The sequence below is a fragment of the Schistocerca gregaria genome, chromosome 2 (assembly GCF_023897955.1).
Source record: "Schistocerca gregaria isolate iqSchGreg1 chromosome 2, iqSchGreg1.2, whole genome shotgun sequence".
NCBI classification, from domain to species: Eukaryota; Metazoa; Arthropoda; class Insecta; order Orthoptera; family Acrididae; genus Schistocerca; species Schistocerca gregaria.
The window spans coordinates 203,600,109-203,615,812 of record NC_064921.1 but is presented as its reverse complement, the minus strand read 5'-3'; the positions used below and the strand labels follow the sequence as shown (position 1 = coordinate 203,615,812).

Sequence of the window (15,704 nt, the reverse complement as noted above, 5' to 3'; positions counted from 1 at the left end):
ACACATTCCTGGGGTCAGATACATCACATGATCACACTGACAGAACCACAGGCACATAGACACAGGCAACAGAGCATTCACAATGTCAGCACTAGTACAGTGTATATCCACCTTTCGCAGCAATGCAGGCTGCTATTCTCCCATGGAGACGATCGTAGAGATGCTGGATGTAGTCCTGTGGAACGGCTTGCCATGCCATTTCCACCTGGCGCCTCAGTTGGACCAGCGTTCGTGCTGGATGTGCAGACCGCGTGAGACGACGCTTCATCCAGTCCCAAACATGCTCAATGGGGGACAGATCCGGAGATCTTGCTGGCCAGGGTAGTTGACTTACACCTTCTAGAGCACCTTGGGTGGCACAGGATACATGCGGACGTGCATTGTCCTGTTGGAACAGCAAGTTCCCTTGCCGTTCTAGGAATGGTAGAACGATGGGTTCGATGACGGTTTGGATGTACCGTGCACTATTCAGTGTCCCCTCGACGATCACCAGAGGTGTACGGCCAGTGTAGGAGATCGCTCCCCACACCATGATGCCGGGTGTTGACCCTGTGTGCCTCGGTCGTATGCAGTCCTGATTGTGGCGCTCAACTGCAAGGCGCCAAACACGCATACGACCATCATTGGCACCAAGGCAGAAGCGACACTCATCGCTGAAGACGACACGTCTCCATTCGTCCCTCCATTCACGCCTGTCGCGACACCACTGGAGGCGGGCTGCACGATGTTGGGGCGTGAGCGGAAGACGGCCTAACGGTGTGCGGGACCGTAGCCCAGCTTCATGGAGACGGTTGCGAATGGTCCTCGCCGATACCCCAGGAGCAACAGTGTCCCTAATTTGCTGGGAAGTGGCGGTGCGGTCCCCTACGGCACTGCGTAGGATCCTACGGTCTTGGAGTGCATCCGTGCGTCGCTGCGGTCCGGTCCCAGGTCGACGGGCACGTGCACCTTCCGCCGACCACTGGCGACAACATCGATGTAATGTGGAGACCTCACGCCCCACGTGTTGAGCAATTCTGCGGTACGTCCACCCGGCCTCCCGCATGCCCACTAAACGCCCTCGCTCAAAGTCCGTCAACTGCACACACGCTTCACGTCCACGCTGTCGCGGCATGCTACCAGTGTTAAAGACTGCGATAGAGCTCCGTATGCCACGGCAAACTGGCTGTCACTGACGGCGGCGGTGCACAAATGCTGCGCAGCTAGCGCCATTCGATGGCGAACACCGCGGTTCCTGGTGTGTCCGCTGTGCCGTGCGTGTGATCATTGCTTGTACAGCCCTCTCGCAGTGTCCGGAGCAAGTATGGTGGGTCTGACACACCGGTGTCAATGTGTTCTTTTTTCCATTTCCAGGAGTGTATTAAGGCTAATTCCTCCTAAACCAAAAACCAAAATATAGCAGTGAGATCTTTTTAGGTCATGTCTTTTTAGTGTTATTGGTGTTTCATTTCTTTTAAAGGATCTTGTAGCCTATATGTGTTATTTTATACTTTAACTCTTCAACTTTTATTTGTCAAGAAGGGAGCTCCCCTCGATAGCAATAACAATTGTTGTGCGGGAGCATTAGTAACTTGTATTTCTTGACAAGTTTTAGTTAATAGTTGGCTGGATAATCCTTCAGACATGCTGAAGTGCTTGTTATTCGTAGGCGTAGTTAATTCCAGTTTTCGAGTCGAGCATTTATTCACAGTTGAGGTAAACTGTATCCGGTGCGTCTTACACTGAAAAGATACTTTGCATTGTTTGGGATGCTTCATTAAGTTTAACATGAAATTTTTTTAAGATTAATGCTGGTGTTTTGAAGCAATAAATTTCTCATGCCCGTTTCTGTTCTAACCTTGAGTACAGTGTCTTTGACATGGGCCAGTGAAGTTTTGTTTTATCCCGGCCTTTTATAAGACAAGTTTTACGTATGTGATAGTTGAGACAGTGTTAACTTCACGCATTGTCGCCGCGGATCGGGTGCCCGAGGTCTACCTCGGAGTGTAATGTGCGTCTGCGGGCTTGCACCATGAGTTCACACAGGGCTGGTTCCTCATAATTTATTCATTCTGCCTATGTAACCTCTTTGGATCCTAGGGATACCAACTGCGTTTTTTTAAAGATAGAAACCCCCAATTTTTATTACATATTCGTGTAATACGTAAAGAAATATGAGTGTTCTAGTTGGTCCACTTTTTTCGCTTTGTGATAGATGGCGCTGTTATAGTCACAAACATATGGCTCACAATTTTAGACGAACAGTTGGTAATAGGTAGGTTTTTAAAATTAAAATACAGAACGTAGGTACGTTTGAACGTTTTATTTCGGTCGTTCCAATGTGATACATGTACCTTTGTGAACTTATCATTTCTGAGAACGCATGCTGTCAACAGCGTGACTACCTGAAAATACTACATTAATGCAATAAATGCTCAAAATGATGTCCGTCAACCTCAATGCATTAGGCAATACGTGTCACGACATTCCTCTCAAAAGCGAGTAGTTCGCCTTCCGTAATGTTTGCACATGCATTGACAATGCGCTAGCGCATGTTGTCAGGCGTTGTCGGTGGATCACGATGGCAAATGTCCTTCAACTTTTCCCACAGAAAGGAATCCGGGGTCGTCAGATCAGGTGAACCTGCGGGCCATGGTATGGTGCTTCGACGACCAATCCACCTGTCATGAAATATGCTATTCAATACCGCTTCAACCGCACGCGAGCTACGTGCCAGACATCCATCATGTCGCAAGTACATCGCCATTCTATCATGCAGTGAAACATCCTGCAGTAACATTGGTAGAACATGACGTAGGAAATCAGTATACATTGAACCATTTAGACTGCCATCAACAAAATGGGGGCCAATTACCCTTCCTCCCATAATGCCGCACCACACATTAAGCCGCCAAGGTCGCTGATGTTCCACTTGTCGCACCCATCGTGGATTTTCCGTTGCCCAATAGTGCATGTTATGCCGATTTACGTTACCGCAGTTGGTGAAGGACGCCTCGTCGCTAAATAGAACGCGTGCAAAAAATCTGTCATCGTCCCGTAATTTCTCTTGTGTCCAGTGTCAGAATTGTACACGACCTTCAAAGTCGTCGCCATGCAATTTCTGGTGCACTGAAATATGGTATGGGTGCAATCGAAGTTGATGTAGCATTCTCAACACCGACGTTTTCGAGATCCCCGATTCTCGCGCAATTTGTCTGCTAATGATGTGCGGATTAGCCGCGACAGCAGCTAAAACACCTACTTGGGTATCATCATTTGTTGCAGGTCGTGGTTGACGTTTCACATGTGGCTGAACGCTTCCTGTTTCCTTAAATAACGTAACCATGCGACGAACGGTCCGAACACTCGGATGATGTCCAGGATACCGAGCAGCATACATAGCCATACATCAACACTAGATGGACCTTTTCCGCAATTGGTAAACGGTCCATTTTAACACGGGTAATGTATCACGAAGCAAATACCGTCCTCACTGGCCGAATGTTACGTGATACCACGTACTTATAAGTGTGTGACTATTACAGCGCCACCTATCACAAAGCGAAATTTAAAAAAGACCCAGTTGATATCCGTTTGACCTATGGCAGCGCCGTCTAGCGGGCCAACCATGGCGCCCTTTGGTTTCCCCCTTCAAGCTAGACGAGTTTCGTTCTTTGCAGTTTTTTCATTTGAAGCTTATTTCGTGAGATATTTGGCCCAGTCACTATCAATGGACCTGGACCACCCGCGATTTCACAGCTCTACAATAACTTTTTTTATTTGAGATATTTTCACAATGCTTTGCACACACATACAAAACAGCAAAAAGTTTTTTTAGGCATTCACAAATGTTCGATATGTGCCCCTTTAGTGATTCGGCAGATATCAAGACGATAATCAAGTTCCTCGCACACTCGGCGCAGCATGTCCCCATCAATGAGTTCGAAAGCATCGTTGATGCGAGCTCGCAGTTCTGTCATGTTTCTTGGTAGAGGAGGTTTAAACACTGAATCTTTCACATAACCCTACAGAAAGTCGGGAGAGCGTGGAGGCCTGTTTAAGAAATGCCGAACATCATGATGGAAGTGCGGTGGAGCACCATCCTGTTGAAAGATGAAGTCGGCGCTGTCGGTCTCCAGTTGTGGCACGAGCCAGTTTTTCAGCATGTCCAGATACACGTGTCCTGTAACTTTTTTTTGTGGAAGAAAAAGGGCCGTAAACTTTAAACCGTGAGATTGCACAAAACACGTTAACTTTTGGTGAATTGCGAATTCTCTGCACGAATGCGTGAGGATTCTCTACCGCCCAGATTCGCACATTGTTTTTTGTTCACTTCACCATTAAGAAAAAATGTTGCTTAATCACTGAAAACAAGTTTCGCACTGAACGCATTCTCTTTCATGAGCTGTTACAACCGCGCCGAAAATTCAAAGCGTTTGACTTTGTCATCGGGTGTCAGGGCTTGTAGCAATTGTAAACGGTAAGGCTTCTGCTTTAGCCTTTTCCGCAAGATTTTCCAAACCGTCGGCTGTGGTACGTTTAGCTCCCTGCTTGCTTTATTCGTCGATTTCCGGGGGCTTCGCGTGAAACTTGCCCGCACGCGTTCAACCGTTTCTTCGCTCACTGCAGGCCGACCCGTTGATTTCCCCTAACAGAGGCATCCAGAAGCTTTAAACTGCGCAAACCATCGTCGAATGGAGTTAGCAGTTGGTGGATCTTTGTTGAACTTCGTCCTGAAGTGTCGTTGCACTGTTATGACTGACTGATGTAAGTGCATTTCAAGCACGACATACGCTTTCTCGGCTCCTGTCGCCTTTTTGTCTCACTGCGCTCTCGAGCGCTCTAGCGGCAGAAACCTGAAGTGCAGTTTCAGCCGAACAAAACTTTATGAGTTTTTCTAAGTAACTGTAGTGTGTCGTGACCATATGTCAATGTGGTAAACAATTTTGGTTTCCCTTTGGAACATGTTGCAAAATTTGAATTCTCGATGTAGATTGGTTCAAATGGCTATAAGCACTATGGGACTTAACATCTGAGGTCATCAGTCCCCTAGACTTAGAAACTACTTAAACCTAACTAACCTAAGGACATCACACACATCCATGCCCGATGCAGGATTCGAACCTGCGACCGAATTAGCAGCGCGGTTCCGGACTGAAGTGCCTAGAACTGCTCGGCCACAGCAGCCGGCCTCGATGTAGATGAACTTTTCCTAATGTTGCACTGTTTTAATAGAAAAAAATGGATTATTTTGAAAAGGTAGGAATTTATGAATGTTTGTAATTTATTGGTGAACTATACTGTGGTAAAAATTGTTCAAATGGCTCTTAGCACTATGGGACTTGACTTCTGAGGTCATCAGTCCCCTAGAACTTAGAAGTACTTAAACCTAACTAACCTAAGGACATCACACACATCCATGCCCGAGGCAGGATTCAAACCTGCGACCGTAGCGGTCGCGCGGTTCCAGACTGTGGCGCCTAGAACCGCTAGGCCACCTCGGCCGGCTATTGTGGTAATAAATGTTGTCAAGATATTATTAAAAAAAAAACTACGTTCAAGTTGTTACCCAGTCCTTCCACTGTAGCCCGATGCACGAAGGATGGCAGATCGTGCAAGTCGAGGCACAGATGGGGATTGCCTTGTTAACGATTCAAAACGACAGTTGCGGTACGCGCATGCGTGTGATTTCCACTTGAAGTACATGTATATCGTGAAAATTATGTCTCTCGCTTGCTTCTACAGAGTTTATCACTTACCATCACCATCACTGACGACAATTCGCAACAAATAGAATATAAATTCACTAAACAACTCGCTACGGTCACGTTTAATGTTCGCATTAGCTGCGGCATAAACAGCAAAGCGCTCACAACACTACTGAACGGTCATTGGCTTTCGAAGAATGCGTGACGTACGTGCGCAGAACAAGCCTTAAACTCTACCACCGTCGTTCGTGACTCCAGGCATAGGACCTGTTGCTTGTGTCTCCTCATTAACGACTTTGTTAAGCGGTATCATATTGTGCTACCCTCAGGAAAATGAAGAACCACTTCAGCTTGTTCGTTGCCACAAAAATGCAAATGAACTTCTCCTGCTCTATGCCGAGGCAAGGCCTTACGCCCGCCCGCGCACCCGAGAGGATTTCACAAAACGTCTTTGGATTGTTCTTCCTCATTCACCCTACAGCCCGAATCTCGCACCTTCAGGCTTCCATCTGTTTCGCCCAATGAAGGATGCACTCTGCGGGAAGCAGTTCGCGGATGATGGGGAGTTATTGATACGATGGTGAGTCAAATAAAAACGTTAAATTTACAATAACAAATCAAAATTTCGCGGCGTTATCGTGTAAGTTGGTAAGCGTGCTACTACCAGCGTGCAGAATGGCCTGTAGGTGGCAGCATAGTGCAGATGCACACATACTGTCGCAATATCAGTATAAAGATGGCCACCCCACTTGCGACTTGCGCCAGGGAAGAACAGCGTTCTGTTATTCGGTTTTTGCGTAGTTAAGGCGTGAAACCTATTGAAATTCATCGAGGAATGAAGGTTCAGTACGGTGATGCATGTTTGTCACAGCAGCAAGTCTACGAATAGTGTAGGAAGTTCGTAAATAGTGTGACTTCAGTGGAAGATGCTTCTCGTCCAGGTCAGGCGCAATGAGTTGTGACTCCACAGAATATTGCAGCAGTTGAAGCCATAGTAAAGGAAAACCGCTGAGTGACACTGAATGACACTGCAGCATGTTTACAGATTAGTCATGGGTCAGCACACCACATTGTGCATGATGTACTCCAGTTTCACAAAGTTTCTGCAAGATGAGTGCCACGGTAGCTGAGAGAACGACGTGTTGATGCTTATGAAGAACTTCTTCGGCACTTTGAACGAGAAGGTGATGGCTTCCTTGCAAGAATCGTTACTGGGGACGCAACCTGGGTTCACTTCCAACAACCGGAAACGAAGAGGGCGAGCAAGGAATGGCGCCATTCCTCATTACCACAACCAAAGCATTTTCCAACAGAACCATCTGCAGGGAAGGTTATGCTGACTCTCTTTTGGGACGAAAAAGGCGTTATTTTGGAGCATTACATGTCTAGAGGGACCACTATCATCAGTGCATCATACACAGACAGATCTACTAAAAAATCATCTGCGGCCTGCAATCAAATCAAAGCGACGTGGATTGCTGTCAGCAGGTGTCTTTATGCAACATGACAATGCAAGGCCCCACACTGCCCGTACAATTGCAACAATCACTGACCTGCATTTTGAATGTCTTCCTCATTCACTATACTCACCAGACATTGCCCCAAGTGATTTCGATATATTTGGACCACTCAACGACGCAATGGGAGGAAAGAAGTTCCGTTCTGATGAAGACGTACATCACGCGGTGCATGAGTGGTTGCGCGGACTACCAAAAGAATATTTTCTAAAGGAATTTATGTACTTTGTAAGAGCTGGAGGACTTGCTTTCAGCATGGGAGAGATTATGTTGAAAAGTGATATAGCTTCGTACCACTTTCGCACAATAAATAGTATTTAAAAAAGTATTTAAGGTTTTCATTTGACTCACCCTCGTACTACAAGAGGCCGTGGCCCCGACGTCGAGAAGTGGATTGGTACCATAAGGGCATAGAGGCCCTCCCTGTAATGTGGCGTAAGGCCGTCGCTTTGAACGTAGATTATGTTGCAAAATTGGATTTTGTATGCAAAAGTGTGGGGAATAATGTGGTGCATTGGACTCCTGAAAAATAAAAAAGTGTTGTATTACCTATTGGACGCCCCTCGTATTTATTACGATCGTCCACTGATGACACCATCCTGTGCACAACAGCATCGTCAGCATAGAATCTGCTAATGCTGTCGATCCTGTCTGACAACTCATTTATCTACTCTGAGAAAATTAGAGACCCTGCTCGCGTAGCGGAACGCACAGCGCACTAGCTTGGGAGACTGTATAGTGAGCCAGACCCGAATCGAATCTTCGCATTGGATTAAGGAACGTAGCTGCTGCGCCGACCTCATAGCTGAGTGGTCAGGAGGTTGACTGCCATGCTGAGGACCCGGCTTCAGTTCCCGGCCCAGCTAGAAATATTTTTCTTGGTGGGACGACTGGAGCTGGGAGCACTCAGCCTCACGAGGCAAGTTAAGTAGTTACGTGACGGAGCAGTAGCGGCTACAGGTTACGAAAATCAACGGCCGGGAGAGCGATGTGCTGACGCCACGCCCCTTCATACCGCAGCCGGTGACGCCATTGGCAAAGGATGACATGGCGCTTGGTCGGTACCCTTCTGCCTGCGGACGGAGTTAGCGTTTACGAGAGCATTAAAGGTCCTATTATGCTTGCTTGGAGGGCAGTTAATTTTTCTTTCGCTTCTGTTGAACATTAACCGTCCCGGATAACGTTCTAAATTTTGTTAGTCAAATATTTAGCGAACAACCGACAAATTTGAGAAGATAGTGTGATCCTAACTAGGAACACCAGAAGAAAGATAAAAGTGATGAGAAGTAGCAGAAACGAGATTAGCGGGGCCACGAAGTAGACGAGGTTGAGGAATGTTGTTTCTGTGGAAGCAACATAGCTTATGACGAACAACGCAACTGATTTAAGAAGGAGACTAGCACAGTCAGAGGGAGCATTACAGGCCAAAAGAAGTCTGCTAATATCAAATATTGACCTTAACTGGAGGAAGAAATTTCTGAGAATGTATGTTTCGAGCACAGGATTCTATGGCAGTGAAACAGCGACTGTAGGATAACCGGAAAAGAAGAAGGAGGGAAGATTGTGGTTTAACGTCCTGTCGACAACGTGATAGAGACGGAGGATGATATCGGATTACGGAAGGATGAGGAAGGAAATCGACAGTGCCCTTGTCAAAGGTACCATCCCGGCATTTGCCTGGCGCGATACAGGAAAACCACGAAAAACCTAAATCTCCATGGCTAGACAGGGATCTGAAGCGTTGTCCTCTCGAATGCGAATCCAGAGTGCCAACTAAAGCGCTATTTCGCTCCCTTGGAAACAATAAAAATGGTTCAAATGGCTCTGAGCACGATGGGACTTAACTTCTTTGGTCATCAGTCCCCTAGAACTTAGGACTACTTAAACCTAACTAACCTAAGGACATCACACACATCCATGCCCGAGGCAGGATTCGAACTGCGACAGTAGCGGTCGCGCGGTTTCAGACTGTAGCACCTAGAACCGCTCGGCCACTCCGGCCGGCTGGAAAGAATAGAATCGAAGCGTTAGAGCTGCGGTCATATATGAGGATATTGAAACTTAGGTGAACTGATAAGATGAGAAATGAGGAAGTTCTTTACTGAATCGGCAGAGAAAGGAACATGTGGAATAATAGTCTTTTGTATATGTGAGTCCTTAGCCACTGTGAACTTATTGAGGAAAGTCATTTTCGTGCATGGGCTGTTTTATTTTTGAAATAACCACCTTATTTCATCATTTAGCGAATGCCTGAATTCATCCACTTGGGCTAATATATCAGATAACAGATTCGTTGGTAAAAAGGAACAAATGCAATCATTGTGATGATTTTGTCTCTGTGCCCTCATACAAACCATTAAAATACGTTGTTTTAACTTAGTATAAATTGTATTTTCATAAATGCGAGCTTCATCCGCTTTGTTGTAACTACGAGGGGCATTCAGAGAGTAAGGCAATCATCTTTTGTGACGGTCAGTTTCGGGTAAAAAATGCAGAATCTGTTGTGAGACATCGATGAATATTCCCGCTGAAGCCCCAATAGATACATGAAGTTCCGATAGGTTACGGCGTCTGTAACGCAGCTACGCTCCAAGCGGAGAGCTGTTACTGAGTTTCTTTGGAAGAAAATCAGAGCGCCGCAGATACGAGCGTTGGAAATTAAATAGTGGCAACTATTTGTTCACTACCGATACAAAAGAATTACATGTTTCTCCCTGTTATTGTCCTCCAAAGTAGTCACCAGCGTTGCGTAGAACCCGTTGCCGGCGACGTGGAAGGCGTAGTATACCGTTAGCAGAGCCTGTTCTGTTGATGGTGCGAATGGTGCGGTCTACTGTCTGTCGAATCTCTGGAACAGCTCTGAAGCGAATGCCACGAAGTGGTTCCTTTATCTTCGGAATCAAAGTCACAAGGACAAAAGTCCGGGGAGTATGGTGGATGGTATAGTACTTGCCAGTTCCATCGACCGAACAGAGCAGCCACAGCTTGCGCTGTATGCGCCCGCGCATTGTCGTGCAAATTGAGTAGGGGGTTGCGCAGAAAGTGTCGCCGCTTCTTTCGCAAAGCGGTCGCAGGCGATGCTCCAAAAACGAACAGTAATACTGTGCATTGACGGCCTGCCGTGAAGGAACCTAATGCGTTAGGATAACACCATCACAGCTGAACACGAGAATCACCATATCTTTCCACTCCATTCTCACCATCAACAGAACAGGCTCTGCTAACGGTATACTACGCCTTCCACGTCGCCGGCAACGTGTTCTACACAGTGCTGGTGACTACTATAAAGGACAGTAACAGGTGCAAACATGCAGCTCTTTTGTATCGGTTGTGAATAAATAGTTGCCACTAATTAAGTTCCAATTCTCGTATTGAGGGACGCTTGCAGAATGTCTACAGGGACCTGGGCGTGAACAAAAGGACAATGAATCGTTGGGCGATACGTCTGTCATAATCGCAGCAAGGTCGCGCAAACCTATCCGACCTTCCACGTGCTGGCCGTGAAGAAACGACCTCAGCGTCGTGTTCGTTGCCACCAAAATGCAAACTTCACCTCGTCCATGACAACGTAAGGCCTTACAGAAGTTTTCCCGCTCTAGAGGAGATCATTAAACTTCATTGAATTGTTCTCGCTTATCCACCCTACAGCCCGGATCTCGCACCTTCCGACTTCCATCTGTTTGGCCCAATGAAGGATGAATTCTGTAGGGAGCAGTACGTGGTTGATGGGGAGGTTATTGATGTTGCAAGATGTTGGTTCCGATGTCGACCAGTAGAGTGGTACCATGCGGGCATACAGGCTCTACTAGTAAGATGGCGTAAGATCATCGCGTTGAACGGAGATTATGTTGAAAAATAGGAAATTTTAGCCAAAAGAGTGGGGAATAATACGAGGTATTGGAATCGTGAATAAAACCAAAAGCGTTACATTACTTATTGGACACCTCTCGTACTCACCTTTTTAAATAGTTAGAATAACGTATTTTAATGTTTTGTATAATGACAAAGTGACAGATCCGCGTAAGGGTCAGAGTTATTACCTTTTATATATGGGTTTCACGTTTGAAGTAGTACCTTGGTAAGACAGAACAGGGTGAAATTGGCTAATCGCTAAATAATGAAATGAAGTGGGTGCTTCAAAATAAAACAGCCTACGCAGGAAAACGATTTTCCTCAACATAGAGGAAGCACTGACAAGAAGAGAGAGGATGATAGGACATGTGTTAAGACATCAGGGAATAAGAAACTTCTTGGCAGATTAAAACTGTGTGCCCGACCGAGACTCGAACTCGGGACCTTTGCCTTTCGCGGGCAAGTGCTCTACCGTTTGAGCTACCGAAGCACGACTTACGCCTGGTACTCACAGCTTTACTTCTGCCAGGCAAAGGTCCCGAGTTCAAGTCTCGGTCTGGCACACAGTTTTAATCTGCCAGGAAGTTTCATATCAGCGCACACTCCGCTGCAGAGTGAACATCTCATTCTGGAATCGGGGAATAACTTCTGTGGTACCTAAGGAGGCAACAGAGGGCAGAAACAGTAGGGGAGACAGAGACTGGAAACCACTCAACAAATAATTGAGGACATAGGGGAAAAATTCTACTCTGAGATGAAGAGGGTGGCACGAGAAAGAAATTCGTGGTGAACCGTGTCAGACCAGTCGGGAGACTCATGACAGAAGAAAGACTGTATAAGTAAGAAAGGTCACGGATACACCCTAGAATACTAAACTCTTTTTAAATTCACGATTGCATTTGGTATCTCTTCGCGTTTCCCGCCAATAATGACACATGAGTGACATACACTCTTGAGAAACTTCATGGCATACATTGTTGTTAACAATCACCCAATTATTTACTGCCAGTCTTCAGCTGCTTGCTGACGCTGGTGCTCTTGTAAATATTCCGATTGTTTGGTAAAGGCATACCTGTTTTCAAATAGTCAGCGTATTTATTTTATCGTTTACAATTTACCTTAGGTGAAATATCAAGCAGTTGTAGTTAGAAGAGTCTTATTTTATACCACAATGGCCTTGTTCAGTGTCAATCTTATCTTTTGCTGCTGCAGTTAGCACGACATGAATGGGTCTGATTTTGATTCTGATACAAACATACTGGGTGATTTGTTTGTAGGACTTCACCTGAGTAGCAGCAGAAACCACAAGAACCAGAAGTGAGAAATGTATGCTCAGATCTGCCTTCGAGCAAATGAAGAATGACACAACATCTCGTAACCACTGCTCGAGAGCAATTTGTGCAGAACACCGAGCTAGGTCTTGCTTGGACTGTAATAATAGTGTTTAAGGCGAGACAATTTTTATTCATATTGTTTGGAAGATAATCCTGGAGTTATAATACCTGTAATTTGTTATTGTTGCATACAAGACATGAATTATGACTTCTTTCCCAGTAACGTTATGAGTTGTAATATTGCCTTTATAGGATATAAAACAGAACATCTGGTACTTATTCTGAACATAAAGATCCATTAGAAAACTAATAACTGTAATTAACTAGTGCACAACCTATAAATTATGGCTTACTCTGAATAAAATTTAGAGTAGTAAAGTTTAAGATGGCCTAGTAGCAATGTAACAGAGAACCGACTCGTGGCGATAACATATTAGACCTTCTGGTGGCAAACAGACCCGAACTATGTGAAACTGTTAACGCTGAGCAGGGAATCAGCGATCATAAAGCGACTACTTCATCGATGATTTCAGCCGTAAATAGAAATATTAAAAAAGGTAGCAAGATTTTTCTGTTTAGCAAAAGTGGCAAAAAGCAGATTTCAGAGTACTTGACTGCTCAACACAAAAGTTTTGTCTCAAGTACAGCTAGTGTTGAGGATCAGTGGACAAAGTTCAAAACCAACGTACAGTATGCATTAGATGAGTATGTGGCAAGCAAGATCGTAAGAGATGGGAAAAGAGCCAACGCGGTACAACAACCGAATTAGAAGACTGCTACGGAAGCAAAGGGAACTTCACAGCAAACATAAACATAGCCAAAGCCTCGCAGACAAACAAAAATCACACGAAGCGAAAAGTAGTGTGAGGAGGGCTATGCAAGAGGCGTTAAATGAATTCGAAAGTTAAGTTCTATGTACTGACTTGGCAGAAAATCCTAAGAAATTTTGGTCTTATGTCAAAACGGTAGGTGGATCAAAACAAAATGTCCAGACACTCTGTGACAAAAATGGTACTGAAACAGAGGATGACAGACTAAAGGCCGAAATACTAAATGTGTTTTTTCAAACCTGTTTCACAGAGGAACAGTGCACTGTAGTTCCTTGTTTAGATTGTCGCACATATGACAAAATGGTAGATATCGGAATAGATGACAGAGGGGTAGAAAAACAATTAAAATCGCTCAAAAGAGGAAAGGCCGCTGGACCGGATGGGATACTAGTTTGATTTTACACAGAGTATGCGAAGGAATTTGCCCCCCTTATTAAAGCGGTGTGCCGTAGGTCTCTAGAAGAGCGAAGTGTTCCAAAAGATTGGAAAAGAGCACAGATCATCCCCGGTTTCAAGAAGGGACGTCGAACAGATGTGCAAAACTGTAGACCTATATCTCTAACGTCAATGAGTTGTAGAAGTTTGGAATACCTATCATGTTCGAGTATAATGACTTTTCTGGAGAGTAGAAATCTACTCTGTAGGAATCAGTATGGGTTTCGAAAAAGACGATCTTGTGAAACCCAGCTCGCGCTATTCGTCCACGAGACTCAGAGGGCCATAGACACGGGTTTACAGGTAAATGCCGTGTTTCTTGACTTCTTCAAGGCGTTCGATACAGTTCCCCACAGTCGTTTAATGAACAAAGTAAGAGCATATGGACTATCTGACCAATTGTGTGATTGGATTGAAGAGTTCCTAGGTAGCAGAACGCAGCAGGTCACTCTCAATGGAGAGAAGTCTTCCGAAGTAAGAGTGATTTCAGTTGTGCCGCAGGGGAGTGTCGTAGGACCGTTGCTATTTACTTTATATATAAATGACCTTGTGGATGGCATCGGAGGTTCACTGAGGCTTTTTGCGGATGATGCTGTAGTATTTCGAGAGGTTGTAAGATTGGAAAATTGTACTGAAATGCTGGAGGATCTGCAAAGAATTGACGCATGGTGCACGGAATGGCAATCGAATCTCAATGAAGACAAGTGTAATGTGCTGCGAATACATAGAAAGAAAGATTCTTTATCATTTAGCTACAATATAGAAGGTCAGCAACTGGAAGCAGTTAATTGCATAAATTATCTGGGAGTAGGCATTAGGAGTGATTTAAAATGGAATGGCCATATAAAATTAATCGTCGGTAAAGCACATTCCAGACTGAAATTGATTGGAAGATCCTAAGGAAATGCAATCCGAAAACAAAGGAAGTAGGTTGCAGTACAATTGTTCGCCAACTGCTTGAATACTGCTCACCGGTGTGGGATCCGTACCAGTTGGGGTTGATGGAGGAGACAGAGAAGATCCAACGCAGAGCAGCGCGTTATGTTACAGGATCGTTTAGTAATCGGGAAAGCGTTACGGAGATGATAGATAAACTCCAGTGGAAGACTCTGCAAGAGATACGTTCAGTAACTCGGTACTGGCTTTTGTTGAAGTTTCAAGAACATATCTTCACCGAGGAGTCAAGCAGTATATTGCTCCCTCTTACGTATATACCGCAAAGAGACCATGATGATAAAAGCAGAGAGATTAGAGCCCACATAGGGGCATACCGACAATCTTCCTTTCCACGATCAATACGAGACTGGAATAGAAGGGAGAACAGATAGAGGTACTCAGAGTACCCTCCGCCACACACCGTTAGGTGGCTTGCAGAGTATGGATGTAGATGTAGATGCAACACTGTCCTTCCCCCTCCTCCCCCCTCCCCTTTCACTTCTGCCCTCTCTGTTTAGTGCTCTAGGGTTAATGACGCGGTCCATGTTGATGGCGAGAGCATGATGGTGTACAGTATCGTAGTGCAGGCCAACATGTCAGAGCAGACTCACCAGGTAGACGACGAAGGGCGAGATGAGCGTGGCGACGTAGCCCATGATGTGTATGAGCGCCACGCCCTGCGCTCTCACCACGGTGGGCAGCAGCTCAGCGGCGTACTGCAGCCCGATGTTGTACGAGATGTTCACGCTGAACCGGCCCATGATGGCCAGCGACGCGGACGCGATGCCTGCGACAGGAGAGTAGCTTGCTTAGCGACTGGCTTCAAGCTATTGCTCGTCTTATAGCAATTTTAAGGAAGAAATATTGCAATTTAACTTGTCGCCGACATAGTAATTCTGTCCGAGACAGCAAAGGACTTGGCAGAGCAGTTGAACGGAATGGATAGTGCCTTGGAATGAGGGTATAAGATGAACATCAACAAAAGCAAAACGAGGATAATGGAATGTAGTCGAATTAATTTCAGTGATGGTGAGGGAATTAGATTAGGAAATGAGATAGTTAAAGTAGTAAAGGAGTTTTGCTATTTGGGGAGCAAAATAACTGATGATGGTC

General features: G+C 45.4%; 1 protein-coding gene across 1 annotated transcript in view; it reads right to left on the bottom strand.

Annotated features, from left to right (window-relative positions):
• LOC126336688 (organic cation transporter protein-like) overlaps positions 1–15,704 on the bottom strand; it is a 164,700-nt gene that overhangs the window by 12,465 nt on the left and 136,531 nt on the right. Inside the window, exon 8 of the mRNA XM_050000636.1 lies at positions 15,203–15,378. Within this exon, the coding sequence (XP_049856593.1) occupies positions 15,203–15,378 (176 nt within the window). The remainder of the gene's footprint in view (positions 1–15,202; positions 15,379–15,704) is intronic.